This window comes from Mobula hypostoma, chromosome 11, assembly GCF_963921235.1.
Source record: "Mobula hypostoma chromosome 11, sMobHyp1.1, whole genome shotgun sequence".
In the NCBI taxonomy this organism is placed as follows: Eukaryota; Metazoa; Chordata; class Chondrichthyes; order Myliobatiformes; family Myliobatidae; genus Mobula; species Mobula hypostoma.
Window position 1 is genome coordinate 45,327,450 of NC_086107.1, and position 20,523 is coordinate 45,347,972.

The 20,523-nt window shown below is 38.9% G+C and overlaps 1 protein-coding gene across 11 annotated transcripts in view; it reads right to left on the reverse strand.

Moving 5' to 3' along the window:
* plekha7b (pleckstrin homology domain containing, family A member 7b) overlaps positions 1 to 20,523 on the reverse strand; it is a 423,431-nt gene that overhangs the window by 56,491 nt on the left and 346,417 nt on the right. For 10 of the 11 annotated variants that reach the window (XM_063061933.1, XM_063061932.1, XM_063061935.1 and 7 more), the window contains 4 exons: positions 18,429 to 18,482; positions 7,168 to 7,233; positions 5,349 to 5,429; positions 314 to 463 (listed from right to left, as the gene is read on the reverse strand). In XM_063061933.1, the coding sequence (XP_062918003.1) occupies positions 314 to 463; positions 5,349 to 5,429; positions 7,168 to 7,233; positions 18,429 to 18,482 (351 nt within the window). The remainder of the gene's footprint in view (positions 1 to 313; positions 464 to 5,348; positions 5,430 to 7,167; positions 7,234 to 18,428; positions 18,483 to 20,523) is intronic. The other variant, XM_063061934.1, reaches the window with a different exon arrangement.

Below are 20,523 nucleotides of genomic sequence, written 5' to 3' on the forward strand. Positions count from 1 at the left end.
CCTGCCTCAGCAACTGTAAAAGAGCCTTTAGACCAAAATGAAGTTTAACCTGCAATGAGAGAACATTCTTTGCTGAAGTGGCACACTGCTAAATTTCTGCACGCACATGTTAAAACATCAAATTCAAGCGGCCACCTCATCCCATGGTTTTTACTTTTTAAAGTTTTTGAAGTTTTAAAACCCTTTAAGTGCTTTTAAACTTTTTACTAGAATATCAGTAGCTGGACTGCACTCCCCAGCTCCCCCACACCCACACACACACACAAATTACACATTCAAGTAATGTGCCTTACAGTTTATTAAAAGCACTTACTGTGCAGACTTTAGAAATTTCAGCTCGGATTTGAACCAGGTCCTCCTGCAAAAGCCGCTGCTGATAGGCTATTTTCTCGGTGTGGTTTGGTTGTCCTTTATACTGATCCAGTTGTCTGTGAGTTACTTCCAACACCGATTCAAGTTTATCCTGAGGTGACAAGACAAAATAGAATTTTGTAGCTGTCCTGATCTTTTAACTCTCATGTGAAATGAAAGGTGTTCTTCTGTCCACATTCCTCAAGACCTAGATTTCTCTACAGGGTACAGCAACAACTGGACATTTCAAAGCTATACAGAAGTAGCAAATCATTCGTTCACTAAAATAGAATGGAAAAGATAATGGCATCCAGTGGAGAGAAAGTTGGTGAAATAAGAACATGAGAATTGGAATTACTGCTTAAAAAGATACAGTGATAAGTATTACAAATGGCCCAGACGGTAACGCAAAAAAAGTCATATTTATCAGATGTGGACATTTACAGAGGAAGTTCTGATCAATCTGTAGACAACATCAAAACAGTATGCAGCTCCGCATATTGAACACGACTGGTGATAGTAAAATTACCAGATAGTAAACTTGTCAAAGTTACGGGTCCTAATGAAGTGTCTCAGCCTGAAATGTTGTCTCTTTATTCCTTTCCATAGATGCTGCCTGACCTGCTGAGTTCCTCCAGCACTTTTTGGGTGTTATTCTGTATTTTCAGCATCTGCAGAGTCTCTTGTTTATGGAAGTTAGCATTTTCCAAAGATTTTGGGTGTCGTTCTGTGGATTCATAAGTCACCTGATCCCATCTGTTGTCACTATTGAATAATAAACTAAGCAGAAATTCAAAGTTCAAAGTAAATTTATTATCAAGTACATATATGCCACCATATACATTTCATTTTCTTGTGGACATTTACAGTGAATACAAGAAACACTGAAAGAATAGAAGCAGTGAAAGACTGCCCCAACAGGACAGATGAACAATCAATGTGAAACAAACTGTACAAATACAATAATAATAATAATAATAATAATAATAATAAAAAATAAGCAATAAATATTGAGAACATGAGATGAAGTGTCCATGAAAGTGAGTCCATTGGTTGTAGAACAGTTCAATTAAGGGGTGAGTGAAGTCGAGTGAAGTTTTCCCCTCTGATTCAAAAGTCTGATGGTTGAGGGGTAGTAATTGTTCCTGAACTGGTGGCGTAGGTCCTAAGGCACTTGTCCTTCTTCCTGATGACACAGAGAAGAGAGCATGGCCTGGGTGGTGGGAATTCTTGATGATGGATGCTGCTTTCCTGTGGCAGCAATCCGTGTAGATGTGCTCAGTGGCGGCGAGGGCTTTACCCGTGATGGACTGGGCCATGTCTGCTACTTCTCGTAGGCTTTTCTGTTCCAGGGAATTGCTGTTTCAATATCAGGCCGTGATGCGACAATATACTCTCCACAGCACATCCATAAAAGTACATCAAGGTTTCAGATGACATGCTGAATCTTTGCAAATTTCAAAGAAAGTAGAGGCACTGCTGTGCTTTCTGACCCAGGATAGATCCCCTGAAATGATGGTGTCCAGAAATTTAAAGCTGCTGATCCTCTCTGCCCCTGATCCCTCGATGAGGACTTTGTTTCCTCCTCCTGAAGGCAATAAACAGCTCCTTGGTCTTGCTGACATTGAGTGAGAGGTTGTTGTTGTTGTGGCACCAGTCAGCTGGATTTTCAATCGCCCTCTTATATTGCTGATTCATCACTACCTCTGACTTAGCCAATGAATGTGGTGTCATCAGCAAATTTAAATATGGCATTGGAGCAGTGCTTAGCATCACAGTTACACGAGTATGAAACGAGTAGAGTAGGGGCCTAAGCACACAGTCTTGTGGTGCTCTTGAGCTAAAAAGAGATTGCGGAGGAGAAGATATTCCTAATCTGAACTGATTGGGGTCTGCAAGTAAGGAAATTAAGGATCCAGTTTCACAAGGAGATATTGAAACCAAGGACTTGAAGCTTATTGATTTGTTTTGCGGTTATGATAGTATTGAACACAGAGCTGTAGTCAATGAAGAACATCCCCATGTTTACATTTTCACTGTGCTTATGTTCCAGGGTTGAGTGAAGAATATCTACTGTTGACCTGTTGAGATAGTAGGCAAATTGGAGTGGATACAAGTCACTTCTCAGGCAGGAGTTGATATGTTTCATCACCAACTGCTTAAAGCACTTCACCAAAGTGGTTGTAAGTGCTACTGAAAGATAATCATTGAGACAGGTTACCACGTTCTTCTTAAAGCAGGTCAGTACCTCAGACTGCTGAAGTGCCAGGTTAAAGATATCGGTAAACAATCCAGCCGGTTGATCAGCACAGGTTGTTAATAGTCAGCCAGTACCCCTTCTGGGCCAGAAGCTTTCCTTGGGTTCACACTCATGAAGCATGCTCTCATGTCAGCCTCAGAGATGGAAATCACAGGGTCATCGGGGGTCTGTGGGAGTTCGTGAAGGTTTTGACAGAAAGGAACCAACTATTGGTCTGTCATCCAACAGGTGATTCATGAGTGTATTTAATCCCTTTCTGAAGCAGATTCCATTTGCTTGGATTCCAACCATTGACATTCAGGTTCCACTATCAGTCTTACTCAATAACTGTTGAAGAGAAAAATAAAGGTATCGCACAAATTATGCCAAAAATATAAACCTCTTTCCCAACTCTTCAAGAAAATTTCTGCTTGTGTGTTCTTTCTCACACCATTGAGCAGAGACATTAGGGATATGTTTTAGTTCACACTTCTGGGAAAAGAGAGAATCTGTGGCATCATCTGATAAGCCATCCTAGTAACATTTATCACAGTGACTCTGTAACTCACCAAAATTATACCACAGATCCAGTTAATTGACTAAAATTAACTTTTCAACAGTCACCTTACAACCTACTCCCATCCGGACTTCACTGTCCTCCAAGGCACTTTGCATTACCACCCAGCCCTCTCACAGGTTATTCCCAGTAACCTCTGCCACATCCTCCCCTAGAACTCATTGGAAACTCACCTGCATCGTTACCCCCCCCCACTCATTTCTCCCAAACCTCCCAATCATTCTCCCAGATCTGTAATGCAAACTGCAGCACCTGATGATTCTTCCAATTACCTCCTCCACAAATCTCACTCGGCTACCAGGAGTGACTGTTCCCCTAGCCTCTGCTTTCACCCTCCTCCATCCAACCAATCCACAATGAGAGTAATTGCAGAGAAAAGGCCTATCGCTCTGCAATGAGCGAAGAATGTACAGTGTTCAGTGGCTTGATCTGAGAATGGCACAGACCCTAACACACCTGCTCAATATGTGAAAAGGAATAATGAAGAATTTTAAAAGTTAACTGGAGGCTCTTAATGAACAGAGTCTGAGAGTACTTGATAAACTGCTGCTATTCGTAGCCTTAGAATCAGGTTTAAAACAATGGTGTATGTCAAGAAATTTGTTGTTATGCAGTAGCAGTACATTGTAATGCATCATAATAAAAACTGAAAAAATATGCACACACAGTTTTTATTATTTTATTTATTTCTATATATGGTTAACTTAAATAAGTAGTAAGGTAGTGACCATGGTAATGAATATTTCTGTAGCTCCATCCAGATGGTAGCAATGAGAAGGCAGCGTCATTTCCTTAGGTGATGGTGGTCCTTAATGATGGATGCTGCCTTTCTGAGTCCTCTTGGATGCTGGGGAGTCTTGTGCTCATGATAGAGCTGACTCCGTTTTCAACTTTCTGCAGCTTATTTTAACCTGTGCCACCGCCCCCCCCCCCCCCCCCAATTCCAGACAATGATGCAGCTAGTTTGGAAGCTCTCCACAGTACATCTATAGAAGTTTGTGAGTGTCTTTGGTGACATACTAAATCTCAAACTCCTAATGCAGTTGTCAGACATTCTTTGTAACTGCATTGATATGTTGGGTCCAAGAGAGATCCTCAAAGATGTTGACACTCAGGAACTTGAAATTCCTCATCTTTCCACTACTGATGCCTCTATGAGACTGCTGTGAGTTCCCTTGTCTTTCCCTTTCTGAAGTCCGCAATCAATTCTTTGGTCCCAGTGGTGTTGAGTGCAAGGTTGTCACTGTGACAACATTCAGCTAGCTGATGTATCTTGCACTGTACGCCTCCTCATCACCATCTGAAAATTTTGCCAACAGTAGTTGTGTTGTCAACAAATTTACAGATGGCATTTGAACTGTGCCTTGCCACCCAGTCACAGGTGTAGAGCGAGTACAGCAGTGGGGTAAGCAGCTTCCTTAAGGTGCACCACTGTTAATTATCAGCAAGTTGGAGATATTATTTCTGTTCCACACAGACTGTGGTTTTCTTGTGAGAGAGTAAAAGATCCAGTTGTAGATGGAGGGACAGTCACCCAGGTTTTGGAGCTTCTTGATCAGAACTGTAGGAATGATTGTATTAAACTCTAAGCCGTAGTCAATAAACAGCAGCCTGACATAAGTATTAGTATTGTCTAGGTGATCCAAGGCCACACAAAGAACCAATGAGATTGCATCCTCTGTAGACCTACTGTGGCGATAGGCAAATTGCAGTGGTATAATGCCCTGTTGCAGAGCATTATAAACAAAGCTGCACCATTTCCCACATTGCAGAGAGACTAATCGAATGGGTCAATATTCTCAAGTCAAATTTTTAATGTAGTATATGCTCGAACCTATTCACCCGGGCTGAAAATCCAAAAATACGTTCCACAGATACAAATGGAAGGCAGTAAAATATATTTCAGACCAATATGCAAAGAGACTGTTCATTCTCCTCCTTGTCAATCATTTTACATCCATAGCCCACCCTCTTCCTGAAAAAGGATAGGAATTCTCCATTGAGGACCACTCAAAACCATGATTGTGCTTAGTAAAAGTACTTTGGGAAAACATGGGAAGTTGTTGATAGACTTCAATGCAATTTAGTTGAATGACAAAAGCAAACTCAAGATGCTGTTCAGACCAATCCTGCTTACTATTTCATATTTTATATGCTTTTTCTCGGCTCTTTGAGGAATACCTTATCTATCTTCAGCTGACGAACTTTTGCTTCCAGATCTTGAAGACTTTTGTCTCGTTCACAAAGCCTAGTCAACTTAGCCTGGAAGCAGAAAGAATGAATATTAATGAAACAGTACTAGAAAATGGATACTTTTTTGACATTATTTCCGATGGGATTAGAAACAGTGGAACACTTAACAATCTGTAAAATTAAATACAACAGTATTAATGAAAATTATTCCAGTTAACTGGCACATTTTGCACACAAGAATGAGATGAACAATTAGGAGCTGTGAAGCCAGCCTCAAAATACAAGGAAGTCTTTTTAGAACAGAGATGAGGAGGAATTTCTTCAGCCAGCAGGTGGTGAATCTGTGGAATTCATTGCCACAGGTGGCTGTGGAGACCAACTCATTGGGTATATTTAAAGTGGAGATTGATAGGTTCTTGAAGAATAAGTGTGTCAAAGGTTACCGGGACAAGGCAGTTGAAAGGAATAATAAATCAGACACGATGGAATGGCAGAGCAGACATGGTAGGTTGAGTGGCCTAATTCTGCTCCAATGTCTTATGGTCTTTTTGCCTACTTAGTGCTCGAGTCTGTACCAGTTGTTGAGATGACAAAATATTATAAAAGCAAAAAGTGAACAGTAATAAAATAAATATAGAAAAAACTGGAAATCTGAAAAGAAAACAACTTTCAAATTACAATCAAAAAATCCAAAAACTGCAAATGCTGGAAATCAAAAATAAAAATTGAGAATAATGGAAATACTCAGATCAGGTCAAATCTGCGGAGGGAGATTCAGAACTTGAGAAAAAAGGAAGTCAACATTTCAGGCTCAAGACCTCTTAGTTTTCCATTTCAGATGAAAGAAACCATATGAACTTCCAGTTGCAGAGAAGATGGGGTAGGGATGAGTAGAACAAAGGAAATATTGCTAAGAGATTAAATTAATTCATGTGACAGAATCAGAAGTCACTTCTTTGTCTGTGTTAAGTGTTGTTAATAGCAGGGTTATGGTACATGACTAACAGGACAGATAAAACGAGTGGGGAGAGAAAAACTGAGCCAAAATTCAGATGGATGACTGTCAAAAATGGCCAGTTCTGATACAGACAGAAAGAAGCAAGTTACCTGAAGTTTGAGAAATCAATAGAGTCAGGAGGGCTGCAAAGTGCCCAGACAGATGAACTGCTGTTTTTTTTTTTAAAAACTGACATTGGGCCTTAATGTAATAGGGCAATGTGGCCAGCCAGTCTGTATTGGGTTTCTCCAAAGTACATTCTCTCCTCTGCAGTGGAAAAAAAAAGCAGATTCACTGACTACTTTGTAGAGTGGCAGAGTTCAGTCCGCAGGAGTGACCCGCCTCTTTAATTATCTATGCCACTCTAATCGGTTTGTGGCCTCCTGCACAGTTACAGAAAGCTCCAACGTACCTGTTGATATGCTGAGTTTTCCAGCATTTTATGATCTTATTCATACTCCAGCATTGGCAGTTTTCTTTCGTTTTTCCAACACTAATTACAATTGCATTTGGTTGAAGCTCACTAATGTTAAATCTACCATTGAATGCAATATTAAAATACCCAAGGATCTTGTTATTGGCTTAAACTTCCCAATTTCATCTCACCCATTGTCATCACCTCAGGTGAAGAGAAAAGGCTGCACAACCACTCTTCTTGCACTGGCCCAACAGAGTTCCAGAGAAGATTAGGTCAGCTTGTGAAATCCCCGCATATAGCCTACCTGCATTTAAAGTCTACAATTCAATAGCACATAATACTGAGTAGCCTCTACCTCTATGAAAGGAACTGGAGGGTGAATGTAGACTCACGTCAGCGTTGCTTTCTGCAATTTTAACTGGCTTCACAGCACGTCTAACTGGTTCTTGCCCTGTCACCTGGCACAAGATGAAAAAAAGGATAAAAGCAGGCAATGAAATAGTAGAGCAGCAATGGCGAACTTAGAATGTGTTTTAATGCTAAAGTCATCTTATACTAAATAGATAAAACTCCATGTGGGAGGTGCTCTTTACTTAGCAGATTTCTCAGTGATAATAAACCTGATTTGTATTCAGGGAGCAAGGAAAAGTGTAGCGAAAGGAAGGAATTGTAAATGAGCGAGCAGAATACCGAAGGAGTATTGCCAGCAAAATAAATAACAAGTGAACCATAAAGTGTTTAACCAATATTTAGAAAGTAACCACTCCACAAGCAAGTACTTCCTAAATAATTATTATTAGCCTTTCAGTATTAGACCAAAATATTCGCCACACAATGAAGCAGTGCATGGGATAACGGTGGGATTGCCGCAATTGGTCTTGAAGCTGATGTAATGTAAGAGGTTAAGAGTCGGAGGCAGATTAAGAACTAACCAAGGTCCCCACTCTTGATCAACTCCCGACGACTTGTGCTAGAAAGTACATGCCCGTGACCATTTGCAAAAAAAAACAAAGCTCAGAAAAGGTGCACCTGTTTGATTTGCCCTTGGCCATCCACAGGCATCATCTATTATCAAGCTTGCCAATGCCCCAGGTAAGACCGCAAAAGACGGATCTGCAAGTCACCAACAAGAGAGCATCTGCAGATGCTGGAAATCAAAGTAATACACTCAAAGTGCTGGAGGAACTCTGTAGGCCCAGCAGCCCCTAAGGAAAAGAGTGAACAGATGATGTTTCGGGCCGAGAAGTCTCCATCAGGACAGGTGAAGGACCTCAGCCCGAAATGTCCACTGTTTACTCTTTTCCATAGATGCCGCCTGATCTGCTGAGTTCCTCCAGCATTTTGCATGTATAGCTCTACAAGTGTTTATTTGTTATTTCTGACCACTTCTAATCTACGTGAGCAGGACCTGTACAACACTGGTAACTGGGCATCCAAAGCTCGGTATGATCTGATTTTGTCAGGAGAGGAATAGTTTGGAAATTTAATGAATTTATAAAACTATAGACCATAATGTGACGAAAATTTAACAATGGAAATCTTTAAATTGACATAAGTAGCAATAATAAATATGTGGCAATTATGAAACCAGTCCCTCCCACATAATGAACATCTTACCTTGATAATGTTTAAATTTTGCTAGTGTGTGTGTGTTTAACCTCAAACTGCATTAAAATGAATCCATACTTCTGTCCCCAAATAACATTCAATTTGGTAGAATAACACTGTATGCACTCTGTCTCTTCACATTATTAAAGCCATCTACCAAAACTAGCCTCCAATTAACTTGACACCTGCAAACATCTTTACACGGCATCCAGATTCGTCCAACTTAATTAATATAAATAGTTGTAAGAAATAAGACTACCTAACAGAATTAATCTTAATTTCATACCACTGCATCTTTGTGCTGAAGTAGCATATGTAAAACTGAAGAAACAAAACTGTTATGGCACACGTTAAAATGCTACATCTTGCCATGGGAAGCATGCCACGTTGCTTAAAACGTCTTCCTTAAAGGGGCAATGTCTTATGGCAAAGTTCATCAAATGATGCAAGTGTGAGCATGTCGGCATGAGCAAGTTTGAGTTGATACATGCATGTGCAAAAACTGCAAATTAGGTTCATCCTGATGAAGTCACAGGAGATACAATGTTGCATTTCAATTCAATTTCCATGGTTGAAGTATACTTCTAGAATCAGAAGAGTTTTGCCAATTTTCCCCCCATCTACGATGCCCCTTTAATGAAATCACTCATTCTCACAAAGTAAGTATGAGCACAATTAAAGTTTAACAAAGTCTCGAACATTACAAAGTAAACCCAGTTTGTAGCCTGAAATGGAAGATCAATCTTTGAAAGCAATATTTTAATTTCACAGAAATGACCAAATCACTTAGAAACAGGACACACTGATTTCTAAACATTGAATATAAATCCATGGTAGAAAGCAAGCTGTTGATGGAAGAGCTGCATGATTTTTTCTTAATTTACAGCTGGAACAAGCAGCCTTACTTGGAGATAGGGTCGAAATCTTGGTGTGACTTTCGTTACCATTCTGTGAATCATGTTGATCAAAGGTACATTAGATTTGATCTGTTCCAAACATAAGAGGAATATATTGCATTACAATAACGGGAACACCTCCCCAGAGCAACATTATGTCATGAAAGGTGTCTGGGAAAAATCCATTCAATCAGTAGTTTATGCTAGAATCTATTAAGTATGATGAAGTAATCACAATATTGCATATACTGTCATCACAATAATTATCAACAATCCTCCAGAAGTTAATCTAGTTATTTCCTCCATCTTGCTGATATCTGCAGTGCTTTAGATTTCCCTTGAAATTTTGGTAAATTTTCTTTGCAGTTTGACTGCTTTCAACCAATCAATAAAAATGGTCTGTGACCTTATAAGAGAGCAAAAAGGATTTTCTTTTTTTCAGTTATGTAGAGTCAATACATTTAACAGCAATTGGTAGTGCCAAGAATGTTGAGGTCCATTTTCCTGTTTCTGAGACGAGATGCTGACCAAGTCCCAGAAAATAACTTCTAAAGATCTTAACAGTATTAACCAACAGGGTTATCTCTAGTCAATGAGAAACCACCAACTGAATGGATTCAAACAAACCTTTAACCAGTATCTGGGCACCAATTCTCAATCTGATTCAGAAACCAAAACTCAAAACACGGAACTCTCATTCTGCAGAATACTCTGTAATGCCACTCAAAGCCATCAGTTTACATAACATGTGAGCCTAAACAATGTTGCACAGGTCTTAAAATCCAAATTATTGCAGTGTTTAGGTTGGATAATACTTATCCGTGATTAACAATTCCATAAAGAATCCCCAACTGTGGGCCATTGGAGGGTTAACTGGTTTCTAACACATGCAGATTAATATGTATGCTTTCAGTTTAGAGAAAAGGTGGAGATTAAATTTAAACATATCTGATCTCCCATTCCACCATAGTACGCGTTGCATACAGGTGTTGAACATAACGTTATGACAGAGACAACATAGCATTGAATGCAGGTGTTGAACATAACATTATGACAGAGAGAACAGGCATAAGTATCATTTATTTGAATGGGATTACCGGCCTTAATTCAAGGGCAAGTAAAGGTGAATGGTTTATTTTTCCTCTTTTTACTACTAGTAGTCTAAATTATCTTAATGCTTCTTTTGAAATAGATATGCTTTTGAATCACTATTTTTGGCCTGTTCAGCCCCATGGGATGACCACAATATCTGTACAAGTTGAGTGAAACAACAGGATCACAAATGGAAAATGTGGCCCTAGGAAATCCACATGGGAGGGAGAGTGGGCACAAGCTGGGGGGTACCAGGAGTGGTATACTCAATAAAATCAGGGTGAATGATTCTTTTCCTGTTGACTTTATATGAACTGATATGGTTAATGATTCTCTTCCTTCAGGCAGTGTTTCTCCAAAACTTCACTCAACAATTGCATACTATTACCCTTCAAAAACAACAGAACCATTGCTCGAGTTATCTTCAAGCATCCTTTCCTCTTCAAGGTCATTGAACGAAGTGTAATCATCCAAATATGTGCCCAGTTAATCTACCATTCCTTTCTTTAATCTTCCCAAAACAGGGTTTTGTCCATACCAATGTAGGAGTGATTGATAAGTTCGTGGCCTAAGGTAGGAGTCGTCAATTTTAGAAAACCTAGCACATTTATTTTTCAACATAGTCCCCTCCTACATGTACACACTTAGTCCAGCAGTCGTGGAGCATACGGATCCCTTCTTTGTAGAATTGGTCCACAACAGGGGTGATTGATAAGTTTGTGGCCTAAAGCAGAAGGAGATGAGTTATACAGCTCTTGTTACATGCACGTGCAGTTCAACTCTGAGTGAAAATGCAGAAAGTTTGAAGTTAGTAACTCATCTCTTTCTACCTTAGGCCACGAACTTATCAACCACCCCTGCTGTGGAACACTTCTGGAGGTCCAAGACACCGACTTCTACAAAGAAGGGATCCATATGCTCCATGACTGCTGGACTAAGTGTGCAAATGTAGGAAAAATAAATGTGCTAGGATTTCCAAAATTGACTCCTTCTACCTTAGGCCACGAACTTAGCAATCACCCCTCGTACAATCAAAGTCATCTTTGCTATTCAATTGAATGTGATCTTGTTAATCCATTTCTATGTTAATCCAGATACTGTCTTTGCCGATACAGAAAAGACTTTCTCCTTTGAAGCCACTTCATTCAGCCAGTGTTGGCCAGAAAATACGAAGCAATGAATTTTCTGTCTACTTTGTAACCTTTGGTTTGGCCAACAACACATCCACCTTTGCAACATCTAAATATGCTGTATCTATTTCCTTGTGGATATTGAGGACAATTAGTATTACTCAAGCTTTTTTGACCTATAATATTGTTTAAAATAACCTCACCTCAAAAGGAAACAGTGTCTGGACCTTTCCATTGTGACTAATTAATACCACATCAAGTCTCCTTCCATATCAAAATTTTCTTCAGCTGCCATTTTTCCTGACAATGATCAAAAACTGAACCAAATTGTTAACAAAGTTATCATATTTGAACTTCTTTAAAAGTGTGAAACACCATCTTTAAAAGCGTATCTAATGCTAGTTTGCAAACTTTGCTACTTCCTCAAAATGGTTTGCTGCTGGCACTCTCATCCACAGATCATGCCCCCAGATTTAACAAATATGGCATATCCTCCTTAAACTTGATGCTAGTACCCCCAACTCATTTTAGACTAGTTTGCCATTTACTCCTGTGCTTGATTATGACCCATGGTTCCTGATGAACTCTTTCTCATTTATAAAACCTCCCATGGACATGGCCCTCTAATTATGCAATCCCCAATCACAGATACCCATGTTCATCCAAATTCTGGCTTCTCATGCATCCTCAAATTTATTCACATCACAATTAACAGTCATGTTTCTGTTGCCAAGACCCTAAGGTCTGGAATTAGGTTCAAAAAATCTCGCTACTTAACTCATTCCTCTTTAGAATTGACTACTGCCCAGCACTCTGTCCTCTATTCAAATATGCAGTTCAGTATCAAATTGATTAAAATGCTGTGTAGAATCTGGGCAACATTCTTCGGTGCAATTTCTCTCTCAATCTACGTGACAAGATTTCGTACGCACCTTGTTCAACTGTAATAATGTCACTGAATGAGCTGGCAATTGGACAATGGATTCTGGGAATGAGTGCAAGTGCCATCAAGGATAGGATGCAGATCTCCAATAGCTATTTTTAATTCTTCAAACTTAAAATAAACTTAACTAGATGGTTATGAAATTCGAATTAATTTCCAATGTTTTGCTGTTCATAGGAGTTAAGTAATTCGCAATTTCACATTTCATTTAAAATAAAGTGTGTGTGTGTGTGTTTGTGTTTCTCCAAGGTTTTATAAACCACAAGGAGAAAAGGAAGGAAGGTACTAGTTTGAAAAATACGACAAAATCCCAAACTGGAGATCTGTGCCATTTTGGACACTGTATTTCAGGATGTATTGGACAGAGAGGAGCTTCATGGGAAGGAGGTCCTGGAGTAAAGACTTCAATTACATGAAGGCACAGAATAGATTTGGGTTATTTCCTTTCAAGCAGGGACAATTAATGAAAGGACATTTTGATGGTAAGATTCAACACCTGGAATGTTTGTCACCAATAAGGAAGTTGTCAAAAGGGTAATGACCAGACACCTCAAACTAGAAATTTATGCAGCATTTTAATAGTGACTATGAATCCACGAGCTGGAGCAATGATAAAACTAGACTTAATAATATTGTAAACACGAGGAAGTCTGCAGATGATAGAAATCCAAAGCAACACACACAAAATCCTATTCAGCAGGTCAGACAACATCGATGGAAATGAATAAACAGTCAATGTTTTGGGCCAAGATGTCAACTGTTTATTCATTTCCATAGATGCTGCCTGACCTGTCCAGTTCCTCCAGCATTTTGTGTGTATGTTGCTTTAATAAAATATTTAAGAATACCAAATGGTAATTTCCCTTCTTTGTTAGAAAGGAATATACAGAGGGAATTGGACTAATTGAAAAAAAATCAAATCATAGTACATGCAGCACTGAATGGCCACTTCGTGCTTTTGCGTGCAATGTTTTATGAAATATTATAGTCCATTAATTTAACATTGGATAAACACAATACAGTTAGTTAATTAAAATCAAAATAGTAGCAAGATGATTTCTAGTAAAAAAAATCTGGGACATATCCTACATTTCTACAATATTGATTACCTGATAAACAACAATTAAAGGTTGTATTAATTTGTATCTATTTGACATTCGCATTAATTCATAATTAATTGAAAAAATACTGCATATATACAACTAACCAGTTAAGTCAGAATGGAGGCCCAGGTCACAAAAAAAAAATCCTTTCAAGACCATACAAAACTGTCAAATGGAAAACTCAAAAATGGTAGTTCATACATGAAGAAATACAGAAATCAACGACGACTAATAATAAAAAAAATCACACATATAATGAAAAGAAAAATACACTGATAGTATCAATGTATTCAGAAGATAAACACAAGGGATTCTGCAGATGGTAAAAATCATGACAAGCATGACATGTGCTACACCTGCCCTTACACCTCCTCCCTCACAACCATTCAGGGATCCAAACAGTCCTTCCAGGTGAGCTACACATTGCTTGCAAGTGTGTCAAAGTCACCTACTTTATCCGTAGCTTCTGGTGAGGCTTCCCCTAGATGGCCGACTGGGATCTACTTTGTTGAGCACTTTTGCTCTGCCATCACAAAGGGCACAATTTCCTGGTGGCTTACTATTTAAATTCAACTTGCCATTCTGTCTTGTCTGTCCGTGGCCTCTTCTATTGCCATGATGAGGCCAAACTCAGGTAGGAGGTGCAACAACACCTCATTTTCCATCTGAGTAGCCTCCACCCTGATGGCAAGAAAATCAATTTCTCTAAATTCCAATAATTTCTCTCCAGGCACGCCCCCTCCCCCAACTTCACTCCTTTTCTATTCCCCATTCTGGGTGCCCTCCCAAACTTTCTCTTCTCCTCACCAACCCATCACTTCCCTCTGATTAACTCCTCCTTCCCTTTCTTCCATAATCCACTGTCCTTTCCTATTAGATTCCCTTCTTCAGTCCTTTAACTCTTCCTCCCATCCCCTCCCAGCTTTATCTTCATCCCTTCTCCCCCACCCACCTTTCCCTCACACCTGGTCTCACCTATCACCTGCCAGTTTGTACACATTCCCCTCCCTCCATCTTTTTATTCTGGCTTTTGCCCCCTTCCTTGCCAGTCCTGATGAAGGGTCTTGGCCCAAAAAGTCAACTGTTTATTTCGCTCTATAGATGCTGCCCGATTTCCTGAATTCCTCCAGGATTTTGGGTGTGCTGCAAAGTATCCAAAAACTTGAATGATTCATTGAAAAGAATAATAATCGGAAAACATAAATGAATACATATTAGCAGACATAACTCAATCACACGGGCCATCTTTCTCTTCTACTGGCAGTGTTTATGATGGTAGGGTAACTCTCTGGACATCAAGCTTCAAGGAATATCTCTAATTTTCTCCTCTGATAGTTAATCCCGAAAGTTTTGATCCTTTACGGGTGCTGTTTCTTATTATAGTCACCTCTAATATCTTGCAAATACACAGGCACACACCCAATAAGATTCATTATGTAGGAAATCAGCAGTTATCCTACACAAAATTCAAAACAGTACAAAAAATTGCTGAGAGAGTTTTAACTAGATTTCAACTCAATCATAATCCTTCAATAGATTATTGAGAAGCAACATTGGTTACCAGCAAACAGATATCTAATTGGATCCAATAAAGTAAACATTTTAAAAGCAGAATCTTCAAGGTACATACAGGGAACACAGGGTTCTTGAAAACTAACACTGCACTTTTTCCTTAGGAAACAAATTATTACATTTTATAGGAATATTAGCCAGAGCCATTTTCTTTTAACTTCCATAATGAAAAAACATGTTTAGAAATTTATTTAAGCAGAAGAAAGAACCAGAAGGTAGGTGCTTAGAGAGAGAAGCAGCAGAGTGGGAAGAAAAATTGAGTAAAGCAGTAGTGCCAGCATTGACCAAGCAGGTTCAACAGCTAATTTCTTGTGAAGGCGACCTCTAATAACTTTTCAACTCACACACGTAAAATAGGTGTCATTATACAGGAAAATCTGCAGATATCCCACACAAAATCTGAGGCAGTGCAAGTGATCGCAGCATCATTACCATTGCAAGTAGGACCAATATAATGGCAGATGAATATACTGCATTACTGTGAGTAACTCTAATTACCTTCCAGGTAATTGGATGAAAGAAGCATTTACAGTTGAACAGTTTAGAAACAGACACAAATAACAAAGAGGTTAATGGAAAAGAGCTAAAGATTTTTGATGAGAGAATGGAACTCACAAATTTTCTGTGAAACCGGTGAGTTCTCAGTCTAATAACGAACGATAGGACTTATGAATATAGCTGACTGCATGTTAGGCTATTGTTTTGTTTAAATAGAACATGTGAACATTCAAACACAGAAGGCCATTTCATGATCAGGTTCCCACCTGGAAAAGGCAATTGCCAGACAAACGAAGAGAACACTTCAACATTTTCAAAATAGTACAAGTAAAGTGTGCAAAGAAAAATAAATCAGAAAAAAAAGTAATTTGAAATTGTTTCATGGTTTTATGTAAATATGAGAAAAAATATCTACTATGGGTCAAAATATGCCTCTTGTTCATGTGTGTAATTGTTAACATGTAGAAAGAATAAACTCTTCTAAGACCTCCAGCCAAGTACAAGTATTGATTTTAATCAACGTTTCAATGACAAACTCTGCCATCTTCATCAGGGATGATGCCTGAACGTGGCTAGTCCAGTGGTATTTATACTCCCGTCATCCGTCCCAACTGATTGGTTAGTCCTCATCCAATAAGGTTTCCCATGTCCCACCTGTCCCACCAGCAGAAATCTGATGGGTTGAGTAGTTACCAATTGGGAGCGACAGATGACAGGAGTATAAACGCCACTGGACTAGACGTGCCCAGGCATCATCCCTGATGAAGGTGGCAGAGTTTGTCATTGAAATGTCAGTTAATCAATACCTGTACCCAGATGGAAACCCATGAAGAGTTTATTCGTCATATATGCCAGGAAAGTATCAGATCCTTTTTCACGTAGAAAGAAGTTTCAAAGATTTATTTTCTTCAAGGAACTGGACTGTTGATCATTGTCCAGAAATTTTCAAAGCAGAGAATGAAAAGTAAAACAAAATTCCCCACACTACATGTCTATGGATACCTTTCCTTGTAGAGTCAGCACAAGGTAGGTAGAAATCAATTCTGCCTGAAGCCATGCATTAAAGGACTATTAACAGTTTCACAACAATTAGCTTGGAAAATATGTCCACCGAACCTAATAGTTTATATTAATTAAAAACATTTAATTGCTTTAAGTGCTAAAGTCTTATTAATTATTTTAAATGCATTATAACGTTTATTTTTAATGATCTGAATATTTTGAATGGTAAAAATATTCATTGCAAGCTGTTTAAAACCTGGTTCAGTCTGAAGCTGTGGTTTAAATAGATGTCAATCTTGCAATGTGCAGGGCATTTTCAAGCAGCTTTGTTCACCAAATCATTGTAGGAAATGCACTCCAGAGTTAGCTTAGTGGCTAGGTGAGTTAGGAGTTTACCAGTTCTGAGGAAATGCATGTTCTGCGCAGATATAAATTGACACATTGAGGTTTGTGTGTGTTTGGAATGCTAAAATAATACTATCTGAGAAACCTGCTTTGATTATATCCCGTGCTTTGGCCTACTTATGGTTTTAGGTGCCAATAATACAATTATTGATATGCACAAAAAATGTATGCTGTGACCATTATGTACAATTACATTCAGTAACCCCATATGATGGGAAGTCATCTGAGATGTGTGAATTTTAATATGCAATCTTCAGCCATGGTGGAATTCCCATTGGCAGCTCCCAAAGAGAAGTTGTGGTGCTGCAAAGCTATCAATCTGGGCCATCTTTGCCATCAATTGCCACAATGCAGCCATGAGTAGGCTTCACATAGTTCTAATAAAGGGTGTAATAGAGGTACATATCAGACCAAGACTGGCAAAACCATTTCCCCACCTTACATGTAACATCAAAGACATAGGATCAACTGGAGATCCCTTGACTCATCTAAATAAACCACATGCAAAGCCCCACATTGAGGTCGTGTCTTCAGCTTGCTGGGAACATGAAGGGCTGTTCCTGCGTTTTGAGCTCCATGATGTTTTTACTACATGGCTGTAGCACACTGTGGCAGCAATAACATGCATTGCACACTGGCTAATAATTATGTGCTGTCATGAGCCAGCAAGTCATTTACACAGAAGAGCACATTGTGGGCAGCAAAATAACAAATATATTTCACCAATTAATTTTGCACTTTCTTGCAATTACATAACTCAAAAACTGAACATAATGCAACAGAAGTTACATTCCTTAGTCTTCCATCGCTGAACAAATTTTTACTATACAGCTGTAGAAAAGACATGCTTTGTATAAGGAAATGAAAATTTAGTGAAACTGATGTTTCATTAACTTGGAAACGAATGTACGTATGTTGCCAAAATTTAAAAGTTGTGGCAAGATGAAAACATTTTTCAGACATATTTACAACTGTTATTACCAACAGCTTTCATTGGCATTTTCTAGTATAATTCATTAAAATCAATTCCTTTTTGCAAGGGAATAGATTCAGCACAATAATGTTCTCCTTGGCAGAAGCGATAATAGGAGTGTAATGCATTTGTGGGAAATGAGCCTACTTTCATTTAGTAAATTAGCCATGTTACTTTAATTCTAACATCTGTGAGATTCTATTAAAGCATCTCCGAAACAGCACAAATTAAGTCAGATAATTCAATTTTTTATTTTTGCTGTGCAACTACACATTCTTGGAAAATTAGCATTTGGCTAACATTGAACTGCAGCAAAGAACTCAAATAAATAGTATGAGAGGAATAAAGGAAGCAAGAGAAAATTGTGTAAAAATGAACAAAGGAGTAGAGAGTGAAGACAGGAGAGGTAGGCAATAACTGCCCAGTCCCACCTTTAGGTCCAGATATTCCAGATTCTTCTTCAGTTGCATGTATGTGTCATCAGCCTGATGTTACAGATGAGAAAATGAAAAAAAAAATCATGTTAATCAGCACCCTCCAATTTTTTTTTAAATCCCTATGACGTGCATCGTTTCAAAAGGAAAAATAAATTCCACTGCATGGTAAAGTTCCAGAACTTTGAACATCACAAATGAATAGCACTCCTTGGTAATAATTGGTGTTTTCATGTGATGAAACCGAGTAACTAAATATTCCTTTAAAGAAAGATTTTAAGGTATCGAGGGTACAAAGTTCTGGATTTTAGCTATTCACAAGCAGATTTGTACACAAATACATAAATGCAATGCATATTTTCAACAGCCTCTATTTCATATACTTGGGAATAAACAAAAGGAATGCCATAAAACAAAAGTGTAGCTGCTCCTGATCAACTCTTCCATAAGAAAGCTGAAGCCAAAAGTTCATGCGTTGGTCAAATAATGCAAGTTTGGGCAGAAATGCTCTGTTTTAACAGAAGACTGCAACACTGTTCACAAAATCTTCCATCAGTTTATAAAAACTAAATACTTGATTGGAGCATGTTTAACTTTCCATTGTCATGAAAAAAAAACATCAGAGATAACCAATTGAATGCTAAGTTAGGCTTGAGAGCAGAACAGATTTTTCTGGCCAATGTCCAGGCAAATAAAGATGCAATTAAAATAACTGGCAAAAATATTCATGCTTGGGAAGGTCAGAGAACATATTTTAAATTTGGGTGAGAAATTCAATTCTTTACAACTTCACAATTAGTAATTTGACAGCATTAGTAGGGTAAAAAGTTAATTGTTTCAATTTCAAACTTAATGGTGTACTAAAGGTTGTTAGAACCATAGAACCATAGAAACTACAGCACAGAAACAGGCCCTTTGGCCCTTCTTGGCTGTGCCGAACCATTTTCTGCCTAGTCCCACTGACCTGCACACGGACCATATCCCTCCATACACCTCCCATCCATGTATCTGTCCAATTTATTCTTAAATGTTAAAAAAGAACCCGCATTTACCACCTCGTCTGGCAGCTCATTCCATACTCCCACCACTCTCTGTGTGTGAAGAAGCCCCCCCTAATGTTCCCTTTAAACTTTTCCCCCCTCACCCTTAACCCATGTCCTCTGGTTTTTTTCTCCCCTTGCCTCAGTGGAAAAAGCCTGCTTGCATTCACTCTATCTATACCCATCATAATTTTATATACCTCTATCAAATCTCCCCTCATTCTTCTACGCTCCAGGGAATAAAGTCCTAACCTATTCAACCTTTCTCTGTAACTGAGTTTCTCAAGTCCCGGCAACATCCTTGTAAACCTTCTCTGCACTCTTTCAACCTTATTTATATCCTTCCTGTAATTTGGTGACCAAAACTGAACACAATACTCCAGATTCGACCTCACCAATGCTTTATACAACCTCATCATAACATTCCAGCTCTTATACTCAATACTTCGATTGATAAAGGGCAATGTACCAAAAGCTCTCTTTACGACCCTATCTACCTGTGACGCCACTTTTAGGGAATTTTGTATCTGTATTCCCAGATCCCTCTGTTCCACTGCATTCCTCAGTGCCTTACCATTAACCCTGTATGTTCTACGTTGGTTTGTCCTTCCAACGTGCAATACCTCACACTTGTCAGTATTAAATTCCATCTGCCATTTTTCAGCCCATTTTTCCAGCTGGTCCAAGTCCCTCTGCAGGCTCTGAAAACCTTCCTCACTGTCTACTACACCTCCAATCTTTGTATCATCAGCAAACTTGCTGATCCAATTTACCACATAATCATCCAGATCATTGATATAGATGACAAATAACAATGGACCCAGCACTGATCCCTGTGGCACACCACTAGTCACAGGCCTCCACTCAGAGAAGCAATTCTCTACCACCACTCTCTGGCTTCTTCCATCGAGCCAATGTCTAATCCAATTTACCACCTCTCCATGTATACCTAGCGACTGAATTTTCCTAACTAACCTCCCATGCGGGACCTTGTCAAAGGCCTTACTGAAGTCCATGTAGACAATATCCACTGCCTTCCCTTCATCCACTTT